Source organism: Antechinus flavipes, chromosome 1, assembly GCF_016432865.1.
Source record: "Antechinus flavipes isolate AdamAnt ecotype Samford, QLD, Australia chromosome 1, AdamAnt_v2, whole genome shotgun sequence".
Taxonomy (NCBI): domain Eukaryota; kingdom Metazoa; phylum Chordata; class Mammalia; order Dasyuromorphia; family Dasyuridae; genus Antechinus; species Antechinus flavipes.
In genome coordinates, this window is record NC_067398.1 from 581,111,338 (window position 1) to 581,124,490 (window position 13,153).

The 13,153-nt window shown below is 34.8% G+C and overlaps 1 protein-coding gene across 2 annotated transcripts in view; it reads left to right on the top strand.

Annotated features, from left to right (window-relative positions):
• The window catches only part of SDC2 (syndecan 2), a 129,240-nt gene that overhangs the window by 80,806 nt on the left and 35,281 nt on the right, over positions 1-13,153 (top strand). Inside the window, exon 1 of one of the 2 annotated variants that reach the window (XM_051970890.1) lies at positions 12,007-12,538. The exons of the other annotated variant lie outside the window; for it this stretch is intronic. Coding sequence (XP_051826850.1) covers positions 12,527-12,538 — 12 coding nt within the window. The 5' untranslated portion in view covers positions 12,007-12,526. Of the gene's footprint in view, positions 1-12,006; positions 12,539-13,153 lie in introns of those variants that run through there. 2 annotated transcript variants of the gene reach the window in all.

Sequence of the window (13,153 nt, forward strand, 5' to 3'; positions counted from 1 at the left end):
AAATAATTTATTCTTTAAGTACACATATACACAAACCTGCTCTCTCATTACTCTTTAAAAATAATTAATCTTTTCACATAGCAAAACCAGTAGTGTCACAGTTTTCTATCTAATGTTAATTTCCATTGTTCCTTTTGGCAAAGGGGCCAGGCCAACTATTTGGAGTTAGGCGAAGAGTTCAGAAGTATAGAATTCCAGATTTCTGGCTCAGCTGTTTGGGAGCCTGTTCCCTTTCCCCCTGTTCCATCTATTAAGCTAATTAGCCATGGTTTTATTCTCTAACTTGCAGCATTTGATTTATTTTGATTTTTGCTTAAAAAAAAAAAAAGTAAAGTGCTTTGTAAACCACTGATGTCAACTACAAGCCATTTGAACTGTTTGTTGATTTCTCATTGTCTTTTCATTTTTCATTTGTATTTGATTTTCTTTAAAGTTTCCTGAGCAGAAAATATTTGCTTTTCCTGACCTTTATTATAGAAAAGTATAGTAGATGGTTTGGCTAGATGATTCATACAAAGAACTCCTTAAAATTTGTCCATCCAGCTATTTAACTGAAGATACATTTTGTCATGCTTTTGTGCTAGCTTGGTTTCTTCCGCCTAATGAAATTCTGATTCTTCTTTCTTGCAGGTTCTAAGACTTAGATCCTTTTTGTTTTTCATCTCATGAGAGATAGTCCTCTTTCTGACAGCTATACAGTTCTCTTCATTATTTATTCTCCTGTCTTATTTTGGAAGTGTTTGTGGGCATGGGGACCTACTTAATTTAGTGGGTATAATGATTTAGTGGACCTAGGTTAAGATTCTTTTTTTCAGATACTTAGGAGCTGTGGAATCCTGAGCAAATCAATCATTTTCTCTTCCAACTTCAGTTAGCTCCTCTATAAAATGGGGCTGTTAGCATTTATATTAAATGGGCTAATGTTTAAAGTATTTTGCAAACATGAAAACTATATAACCTTAAGTTATTATTTCTAGGCAAATGAAGGTTTAACTCTTGTGATATTTTATATATTTCTTCCCATTTTTGTAGTATATAGTATAAAACATGCCTTTCTGATTATGTTTATTAGTGATAAAATGTGCCTGCCTCCTTATCATCATATTTTCAAGGTTAATAATAGAGTTATGCAAATCTCATTAGTAGTTCTCTTAAAAAAAAAAAAACATGATAGTGGTGATGGAGTGATAAAGCAATGTATATTTAGATGGTTCTTCAAATTGTATTATCTAAGCCAGTGGCTGCTAGGTGGTGCAGCAGATAGAGCACCAGCCCTGAAGACAGGAGGACCTGCGTTCAAATCTGGTCTCATTAACACTTCCTAGCTGTGTGACCTGGGCAATTCACTTAACCCCAATTGCGTCAGTAAAATTAAAAAAAAAAAGAATTGCTAAAAGTATTATCTAAGTTAGACAAAACAAGTCTTTTATAGGAGAAAACAAGAACATAAGCAAGAATTGTTCTCACACACGCATTCATATACAACTATAAACTGCCATTGTTATTTCTCAAAGTCTAGGATGCTGGAAAGCTGACAGATCAGGAAAATATTAATAATAACTCATAATTTTACATAATTTACTAGAATTTCATTAAGGTATTTGACAAAATCTGTCATGATAAGACCTGTGAATGGGATAGAGAGAGATGAACTGATGAGAAGATGCATATTTAGGTAATGTTGGACCTGGTTGACCCAGAAGAACAAAAGAATGCTGATGGATTGATTAATATATGGTGTCATGCTGAAAATCAGCTGCTAGTGGAGTGCTGTAGATGGTTCTCTTTGACCCTGTCCTGTCCAACCTTTTAATCAATGATTTTGATGAAGGCAGCCATTTGAAATTTGCCAATAGCATAAAGCTGAAAAGGAGAACTACTAAGTTGGATGACAGAATCAGGCTCCCCAAAACGCTCAATAGACTGGAACTATGGGATAACTTTAAAAAAATGAAATTTAATAGGGATAAATATAGTGCTACATTTGGGTTAACAAATTCAACTGTATTGGTAAAGCATGGAAGAATATATGATTAAAGCAGAATAAGAGAAAATCTTGAAAAAATGTAATTATGTATTATGTTAGCTTAATGTGACTTTAAATTCAGTTAAAAACTGAGTATGATTTTAGCTGAAAGAATAATAGCTAGCATTTATCTCCTCCATGCCAGGCACTGTGCTAAGTGCTTTACAAATATGATCTTAATTGATTCTCACAAAATTCCTTAGGGAGCTATTATTAACCCCATTTTATAAGTTGAGGAAACTAAGGCAAACAGAAGCTGATATGCCCATTGTCACAGAGCTAGTAAGTATCTGAGGTTAGATTTGAATTGAGGGCTGTCCTGACTCAGATACAGACTACTATTTATGGGAACCATCTAGCTGCCTAATATGATAAGAATATTATTCAGAACATGGAAGACAGAAATCTCACTGTTATTTGCTTTGTTGGACACATTCTGACTACTGGGTCTAGTTCTGGGGGTCATATTTTACAATGTGCTTTTAAGACAAGATGACCTGGATTGTAAGGGAATTCATTATGTCATATGTGATATGATTGAAGCAAGTTAGCCTGGTAGAAAAGATTATAAGCTTTCTGAGGGGTACATTGAGATCTTATGTATCTTACCTGGTATGTAGCACAATTCTTAGCAATTCTGTTATTAACAAAGCTTTGTTAGAGCTCATTGACCTTGAAAGAAAATGTCAAAGGTCTTAAAACTAATTGATTGATTGATAGTAATATTGATATTTTTGATTGACTTTTTTTTTTGAAGAAGGAAACCATAACAAGAACCATTCCATGGAAATTGCATGCAAGTAGTTTTCAGCTCCAAAAAATAAAAAAATAATTCTAACAATCAGAACAATCCCCCCAAAATAATCTTGGTTGTTCTGGTAAGTAATGAATTTTCAGTTACTAAAAATCTTTTGTGGGAACCATTTAAAGAACAATTTATTTTTAAGCAGTTTTTTTTAATTTCAGAAATTTAATGAACAAGCATTTATTTTCTATTCTCACACCCCTTCTTCCCATAAAAACAAAAACGAACCCTTGTAACAACCATGTATTATCAAACAAAACACATTCCCCCTGTTGGCCATATTTAAAAATATCTGTCTCTTCATATTAAATCCATCACCTCTATAAGGAGTTGAAGTAGCATCTTTGAACAATAATTAGAAGAACATTTACTGACATTGCTATAGACAAAATTCATTTTTCAGATGCAGGTTCAATTGTGTGGCCCCTAGCATGCTATGATCTGATTACTATATTATTATATATTATTTTTGGGAAAAATTTAAAACAATATTTTTATTGAAACATTTTACTTTTATAGAGTAGCACAAAGTGCTAGACTTGAAGTCAAGAAGACCTGAATTCAGATCCTGCTTTAGTCACCTATTAGCTGTGCGACCCTGGCTATTACTTAATTTCTCGATTCTTTTTTCCTTTTAGTACTGGAAGGGAACTTAGACACCATTTAGTTGAACTCCTTAACTTTATCTCTACATAAAAAGTTGGAATAGGTGATCTCTGTAGTCTCTTTCATTTTTAAATCTATTATCCTGGGATATAATGTGTTCATCCCATTTCTCTCATCCACGAACAATCCCTTGTAACAAAGATTAAAAGAGTGGAATAAAAGATAGAGGTGGAGGGAATGGTTCAATACAATTAATCAATAAATTTTATCTGATAATGTTATGCAATAATTGTACTTTTATAATGAAGGAGAAAGTATGAGGGAAATATGTTTTTTCAAATCTTCCCTGAATATAGAGTTTTAGGGTTCTGATGCCTTGAGCCTTGAGCATCAGTTCATACATCTTTTACATCCATTATTTCTCTTATGGCTCGATCATAGTCCATAGTTCATTTTTTTCCATATATTTGAGTTTGAACAGTAAAGTGATGGTGGTGAGGTTTCCAGGTGACCTTAGGAACTTCCATATGCTGGTTCTCCCAAAACTAATCTTGTCTTGAGCTGTGGAAGTATATGTGGTCAGGGTCAAAGAAAACTACCAAACTTTTCTTCTTTGTGATTAATGGGACTTAATGTCATTTGGGATTGTATTCTGGAGAATACAAATCTTTTGATAAGATGATCTTAAGATCTACATTTATTTACAATTGAGAGAACCCTTATAAGATAAAAAGTGATGAGAGGCTGTTATGATGGAGAAAGCAATATGCTGTTGGGCATATGAGTTCTGCTTTTAATGTGCATTTTTTTTTAAATGTTGAAAGAGAACATTTGGCACTAGAGCTTCTTCAAGAGATAGATAGCTTTGATGTTTAGCCAGACTCCCATCAACAGTCTCTCTGTGATCTGTAAAACATTTAAAAATATATAAGAACAGGACTAAAAATGGTTAGCCCCTCAAAATGAGTTAACCTAGCATTCTCTGGATTCAGCTGTTTTGTGCTATAGAGACTTTTACAGTGGACTAGCTGAAACCCAGCATAAAAAGATTCTTGCTTGCAGCAGTGGCTTAAAATGACTTACCAAGACTGAGATTGTACAGGTCAGTAACGTTTGGAAATCCTCAATGAAAAAGCTTCATTTGCTTGACCAGATAGAGTTGATTAGTTGTCCAGAATGCAGGAGCCTTGCTCATAGAGTTGGTAAAAAGAAAGGCTGTTTTCTGATTGGGTTTTGGTGTGGGTGAGGCAGAGGAATTTTTAAGGCTAAGACTAAAAAGTAACTGACGAATTTGTAAATTGTACTTCCCATCAACCAATTCCTGCTTTGGTAGATGAACGCCGGGAATGTGAGACATGAATGAATGTCAAATATTTACAACAGAAGTTGTGACTATACCCCTTGAAATTCAATTTTCTTCTTGTTTGAAGGAAAAGCAAATGCTATTAAGTTTTTATAGTCCTTTGCAATCCTGCCAGCACTCTGGATGGATTTTATTAGGTCTCATTTCTTTTATATGGCAGATGCCACATGTTCAAATATAGTATAAAAGGTAATATTTGTAGGTTGCGGCTGATCTTAATCTATACCTTTAATTTTTCCTCAAAAGAAACAGAGATAATATATACAAATTCGACTCTTTTCTCCCTAATGTTTATTTTGAATTTGCCTGTTGATGATGGGGAGGATATGTTTTAAAACCCAAAAACCAGGATGATTTGAAGTCTTTAAATCTAACCTTAAATGCCGATTTGTACTTTTTGAAATGCTTTAATTTCTTAGAAGTTCCAGTGAGAGAAGAGATTTGATGTTGAGCCTTTGGGTCATGGTTCTAAATGTCAGTTCTTAGTGTATAGAAGCTAAAGATAGGAAAGACTTAAAATATTCTGGAATCTGAAAGTTCAGGCGAGATGTCAGCACTTTAGAACCATGACTGCCTATAGGCATCGACATAGAATTGATAGTTTTCTCAGAGAATAGGAACTGAAAAAAAAAAATAGTTCATTATATTGCAAATTAGGAATTAGGAATGCCAGATCTCAAATGAAGATGGATTTCCCCTCACTCATCAAGCCTGTGGCACCTGTTAAACAACTTTTACAACAGTTGCTAAGGTTTAATTTGTGTTTAATAATTACCAAATTTGTTCAATGGACTTTCTTTTAAAAAACAGTTCTCTTGTGTCTGCAAGATTGTATAACAAATAGGTTTCTTATATCTTTTGTGGCTTTATTTAATTTAAAAATGTGTATGTTAATTTAGATTTTGTTTCATGTTAGAATACAGGGAAATTGATTATGTGTTGTTACCGTGGAATTGTTTTCTTAGAATACAGGGAAATTGATTATGTGTTGTTAACCATGGGATTGTTTTCTTAAAAAGCATGAAAAGGAAGAGAATCAGTATCAACTCTTACCAAATAGCAGATTTTTACAGAGAACGCCTCCCCATTCCCCAATCTTACGATTGATTACAGCTGCTTTTGTAAGGATTTTTAAAAGAACAATCTGTATTAAAAACATCATTCTTTGGTATGAGCATGAACAGTTCCAAATGGGTTTCCATGGGGCCTGCCCTGCAATTTGACCACTTGAGGGGATTGTCCTAATCACCAGTGGTCCAGGGCACTGAGGCAGAGGGAGGACTATTAGGTGAGGAGTTATTGGGATGCATGCCAGAGAGGTTACCCGGGCAGCTTCAGTCTTTCAGCTACAATGTCCAGCCTTCAGAACAGGACAGACAAGAGTGAGTAGTTTTCTTTTCTATGGAGTAAGTTAAGATAAGCAGAGAGAAGAGAGAATCGGAAGCACTTCTTCATTCCAGAGCATTAAGCAAAGCAGGTGTGCCCAGTTGGAAGTTAGAGAATAATTGAAAATGACCTTCTATGGTCACATCTTTTTTTTTTTCTTCTTTTTGCATTTTGCAAAACCCAAATGAGTTTTTTCCCCCTATCATAAGAAGAGCTGTTTGTTAAGAAGTCATTGGATGCCAGCTGATTCAGTTTAAATAAATATTTGTTAAGTGTGTAAGGCATGATGCATGTCATGTGCTCAGTACAGAGGATATAAAGATACATCATCACACAAAACCCTCAATTTAAGGTTTTTTAATGCTATAATTAGGGAAAAAAATATCTACACAGATAGCTAATACAGAGGCTATGGGATAAGGATGAGGATGTTTTAAGCCTGCAGGTGTGATAGGACTGCTGGATAAAAGAGTTTAAAATTTTAACTAGAATTTGGAGTATAGTAGCTGGAATAGGAGTATAGAAGGTAGTGCGAACTAAGTCTGTAAAGTTTTATTAGGTATTTGTTAATCTGGGATCTTTGAACTTGTTTAAAATTTTTTTGATAAGTTTATTTCAATATAATTGGATTCCTTCATAACTCTATTTTATGCTTTTAATAACATTCTAAGAAGAAGTCCTTAGGCTTTACCAGATTATCAAGGGTTCGTGACACATACATACACAAAAGACTAGCCCTTGGGTTAGAGCCATATTGAGTCTAGAGATTATATATTTCAGAGGAGATGCTGATCTGCACTGGGAGAGGAAGGTTCTTTACCCTAGAGTTCACTATACCCTTGAAATAAAAAATCTAGTGCCAAAATCTAACCCATTATATTAAGCAGGCAATGGGGAGTCACTGAAAGGTTCTGAGGAAAATCTCATCAGAGTTGCAGGCTAGGACTACTACTCAGGCAGCAGTGGATAGATTGCAGAGGGAAGATTCTACAAGGAGGTAGCTCAATTAGAAGGTGCCACAGAACTCTAGATTAGAGCTAATTTATACTGAAGTACATGCACTGTGGTAATAGTAAAGGGGAAATTTCATATTTCACTCAAGTTTATATGTAAAATCTAACAGTAGCCTGGAGTGTCATCCTCCTCTCCCCTTATCTCCAGCCCCCACTTTCCACACTAAAGAAAATTAGGCACACAAAGTGAATACCACAGTAGGTGTTGGGGAAACATAAATTTCTAGGACTTGGTGGTCATACCAGAATATCAGTCCTATAACTTTCCTCTCTTGTACTCCTCTTCTCTTTTATGTATATGCATATCTTTAAATATATCTAATATAACTAATGTACATATGCATGTGTGTATATGTAGCTATCAGGGTTTCTATTAGCAGTTTCAGTTTCAATATGACTCCTGCTCTCCAACTGATAAAGTTAGACTAGTAAGTGAAACATAAAAAGGTAAAAAGGAATCTGAAGGCATAAAAGGACTAAATGATGTTTGTTTTTCAAGTGAACTTTATCTTTGATTGTCCAGCATAGACATAGTGGACATTTGGAAAGAAGTTGAAGATAGGGAGGAATTAAGAGTTCAGGCAGTATGCTCATCAAATAAAAGAAATGTGTGGCACTGTTATTCTTAGGTGTCCAGGACTACCAAGGCTATAGTATATCTCTTTTATCCGAACACCTAATAAAAATTTTCTTGAGACTTCTGAATGTATTTTCTTCAAGAATTTCATTTCTTAATACTCCAAACATCCCCCAAATAAATGCAATTATGATCGTATATTTTCCATCTGAGGTATTTTAATTGTCACTAGTAAATTAACATAAGACAACTGCAGTTAAGAGCAAAAATAGCTACACCGAGTGAGATTGTTTGTGTGTGTGTATGTTGTGTGTGTGTATACACGTGCACTAATGCAAATGAAGCTTTTAATTATTTTCTCATGCAGAAAGTTATAGAAAATAGTGTTTATGTAATGGAGTATTTTAAATATATATTTTTAAAAGTGGGTCTTCAACTTTTTACCATTTGGTCTTGTCCATGTTGTTTCCCCAGATATATGAGTACTTCCCTTTAATTAGAGTTTTCCCTGCTCCTCATCATAGGAATGAAATACATACTTGTAGAAAGATGTATTCACAATTGTGTCCAAATTGCATTCTACTAAAAATTTAACAAGAAAAAAACCTTTAAATACATCACTTTTTCCAAAATCCATCTTTCAAACCTCTGATCAAGTAATCTTCCATAACACCCTATACTTAAAAATTTTCACTCATTCCCATTGTATATTATATAAAAGTATAAATTTCCAATTCAGACATTTGAAACCCTCTACCATATGCCTCCAACCTATTTTTTTCAGGTTTGGCTCATACTATTTTTCAGAGACTCAGTCATCTATTCCACTGGAATACTGTTTCCCATTGGAAATCTAATTCTGTCTTATCCCCTTCCTTTTACTCATACCATCTTCTGGAATGGATCCTTCTCTCGATTCCCACCAGCCTCTCTTCCCTTGTTCAGAATTTCACTTAGGTGAATCTTTCCTATCCCAATCAAAAGAATGTCATCTTTCTCCTAACTCACATTTTTTAATAATCCTTTTTATAACTCTTCTTTGCCCTCCCACATTCTCCTTTGTCTATCACTCTATTTCCTCTTCCTGTAAGCTCCCTGAAGGCAAGCTAATTTCACATCCTATCTTCATATTCTTTGTGCCAGAAGAATTCTTTGTCCTCCAGTAAGTACTAATCCATGTTAACTGAATTGAAGAAAGAATGGTGGTTCCCATTAGATAAAGCTCTCATTAATATGTGTTCCATCTCTTCACAGCAGGTGATTTGCATAAATGAGTTTGCTTGGAGATTGGAGATTCTGGTACTGACATCCTGTACTTTTGTGCTAAAACAGTCAAATTTTGATTTTCTCTCCTGATATACACAGAGAGCTTTGAGTAACTGTTATTGTCATGCAGCTTTATGCTTATACAGATGAATGAATGAATGTTTATATAAATCTAGGTTGGATTTTGTAATTTACTTCTGTGTCTATTAGCTTCCATGTTAGGAAAGTAGTTTGATTTTTTTTTATTAAAGATGTTTATTTTCAAAACATGTGCATAGATAATTTTCAACATTCATCTTTGCAAAACCTTATGCTCCAATTTTTTTCCTTTCCTTCTCCCCACCTATAGATGGCAAGTAATCCAATATGTTAAACATGTGCAGTTCTTCTGTATATGTTTCCACAATTATCATGGTGCACAAGAAAAATTAGATCAAAAAGGGAAAAAACAAGAAAGAAAATAAAGTGCAAGTAAACAATAACCAAAAAAGTGAAAATACTATGTTGTAATCCTCACTCAGTCCCCACAGTCCTCTCTCTGGGTTCAGATGGCTCTCTTCATAACAAGATTTTGGAACTGGCCTGAATTACCTCACTGTTGAAAAGAGCCATGACCATCAGAATTGGTCATAGTTTAATCTTGTTACCTTGTACAAGGATCTCCTGGTTTACTCACTTCACTTAGCATCAGTTCATGTAAATCTCTCCAGATCTCTCTGAAATCATCCTGCCAATCATTTCTTAGAACAATAATATTCCGGAATATTTGTGTACCATAACTTATTCAACCATTTTCCAATTGATGGGCAGCTCCTTAATTTCCAGTTTCTTGCCAAGTAATTTTATTTTAAATTATTTTTCTTTACTTTTTATCCTTAAAACCACATACACATAGACACAGACATAACTTTTATCAAGCCATACCACAATCTACAAAGAGAAATACAGGGCCCAGCGCAATAGATTTTGAGCAAAGTTTAGGGCTTTTCCCTTTCTTCTCCAGTAGATATATATAGAATGTGAATAATCCTTTTGGCGTCAGATACAATGATGACTTAGCGTCATCTTTAAAAAAGACTTTAGTTCAGAATTTTATTTTTAATTTAATTGTAGATATTAATTATATTGATACCCTTTAGATATTTAAAAGACCCAGAAAAAGGCCTTCAGTTCGTTGAGTGGATCCTTTGTGAGGGATTTATTTATACCAAGACCTCAAGAAAAATCACAAAGGATTAGGAGGAATGAAGGGAGTGAGTAGAGTAAAACTATATGTTACAGAAAAGGTGTGACTTGCACTAGTAGAGAGAGTTTTCTCATCTGTGAGTCCCCTGGATCATTGAAATCACAGGTTAGTCAATAAACATTTGTTAAGCACCTACTATATTCCAGGCACAAGTCCTACGTGTATCCCTTTCTCTATTGCCCTAGTGAAAATCCTTCCATTAGTTATTTGTTATTGCTCTTGCTTGATTCATGATGATCAGCCCATTCCTGTAGGGAAAGGGAACAGATGCCAGCTTCATTCATCATGTTTTAAAGTCCTTCTAAATCAGGTCTTCAATATATGTCATTAAACCAAAGCCTTTTCTGTAATCAGCAAACACAGAAACCAGCTCCAAGGGGCAGAACAAGCAGTTACTATTACAACAAGATAATGTTTCCTTCTACTCAGAGAGATAAGTGTAATAGAATTGGTACAAAAATCCAGAGATTTTAATTGAAGAACTGGTGAGTGACTGTTCACCGTAGGGAATGAGTGTTTCAGAGTCACGGTGTTCTAGGCACAGGTAAGAGCAGGGAGTAAAACCAAAAAAGAGCTTGTTAACCTTCAGGTTGGCAATCTCTTGGTCTGGCCATCCTTCAGACTGTCACAGAAAGTCGCCTTCTTGCTTTAAAATAACTGAGAAGCAAAAAATAGCTAATGAGATGGGTAATTAGACCTGGGGAATTTTAGAAACCAGAATGTTGCAATTAAATATCCATTTTCCTAGACTTCTTGTCCTCGTGGTCCAAGATGAAGGGATAAAGTGGAATTAGATTCTCTTCAGTGCTGCTCTTATCTGTCTCTAAACAAAAATTATTTTGAAGCATTTGGCCAAGTATGAAGTACTTTGTATGCTTACAATTCTGTTTTCCTTTCATAAACAGTGGGGGAAAAATTGTGTTGTCAATGAGAAATAAATAAAATGCCAAATGGGATGACCCATTACAAACCTCTAGGCAAAATCCCATTTATTCACAGTTGATGCAACTTAAGCAAGAGCTCAATTTTTTAAAACAGTATTTCCTTTTTCCAAACACATGTAAAGATAGCTTTCCCCATTCATTTTTGTAAAACTTCATGTTTTAAATTTTTCTCCCTCAAGAAGATGAGTCCTCTGACCCCAGCCCTGGTATGCTATCTATTATTATTCCACTTATTTCTGGCTGGGTGCAAATGATAGCTAGTTAGTGGGCTCAGTAGACTTGGAGCTAGAAAGACTAGAATTTTAATAATGTTTCTTAAAATAAATTTGGCCTTTAAGCCTCAATTTCCTCAACTGTCAAATGAGGGGGTTTGATTTAACTTTTTAAGTTTCCTTTGAGATCGAATTCAGGAATTCTAAGATATATACATATATATATATATATATATATTTCTTTAAGGATTAGAAAATATATTATCTTATTTGGTCCCGCCTTCCTACATTTCCCAGCCTTCTTACACCTTTCTCTACCTCCAACCTCACACACAAATTCTATGATCCAGCTACACTGGCCTCCTTGGAGTTTTGCAGAATTTTGGCCATTTGGCTTATTTTGTTCCTTCCATCTTTATTCCTTTGTAATGGTTGTTTCCCATACTTAATGCTCTGTGCATTTCCATCTCTGTCTCTTAGCTTCCTGACTTTTCTTAGGCTCACAATATCAAGTGGGTGACTGATATAGGATTCATAGCCAGGTCTTATTGACTTGATGTTCAGTGTTCTGTCTGTTACACTGTGATGAATCTTCTTGGAACAAGTGACCTATGAACTGTTTTGAAGGTTAGATAGGAACTGTCCTTTCCAGGAAAAGGGAGTGATTTGAACAAAATTGCAAAGGTAGAAAAGCACAGGTCATTTTCAGAGTTGTGGGAAATGACTAAGAAACTGAGATGGAGTTTGAATACTAGACTAAGAAGTTTGTACTTTTATTTTTTAGGTAATGAGACATTAAGAATTTTTTTCTATGTTGATAACATGATTAGGAATTAGTATAGTAGAGAGAAAATTGAATTTGGAGCTAGATCTGTGTTTGAATCTGCGTAACTGTGCAAGTCCTTTAATAGGTTTCAGTTGGCTCATCTGCTGGCCAAGACTCTTCCTGAAATAGTGATCAAGGAGAGGAAAAAAAAACAAAAACAACAACAACAACAACAAAAAAAAACAACAACAACAAGATTTGAAGCCTTGAAAGAAAGGGAAGTATCACCATTAAGGATTGGAAGAAGGAAGAAGAAATGCTATCAGAGGTATAAAAGATAGTAGAACTTAGAAGTTTTCCTCTTGACCTATACTTTCACTAAAGGCCATTTTTGAAGTGGTAAAGCTCAGTCTTAATGGCAACTGCTACTGGGAGATTGAGAGGCAAGGTATTGTATCACCAGAGTGGAAAATCCTCCTCTCTCAGAGGCTTTACCCGTAGAGTTGATACTTGGAAGCTGATCCCTGGCTCTCATGGACTATGATTAATAGGATTTGAGCCCTCTGCATAGCTGGTATGTTTTAAAATAGACAAGAATCCTTTCTATCAGCTTTACTAGTCCTCTACATAACATTTTCCTCATTGGACCAGCTCTAGAGAAACTATGTATTTATTGGTATTCAAGTAGAGTTTAATTTAGCCAGGCTATTGCAATACATGCTAAGTTGCAGGTTCCATCTCTATGCATGAAATATGGCAAAATGGTTCCAGGCACTGGATGATATGAGACTGCTTAGGTAGAATCCATTAACAACCTACAGTCTTACTCATTTTCCATTCTCCTGTCATTCATATAGCACCATCCACTATTATACATTGTTAATGTAAATATGATAACAGTCATATTCATACAAAAATATGCATTGCTAGATCTTAGGAGCTA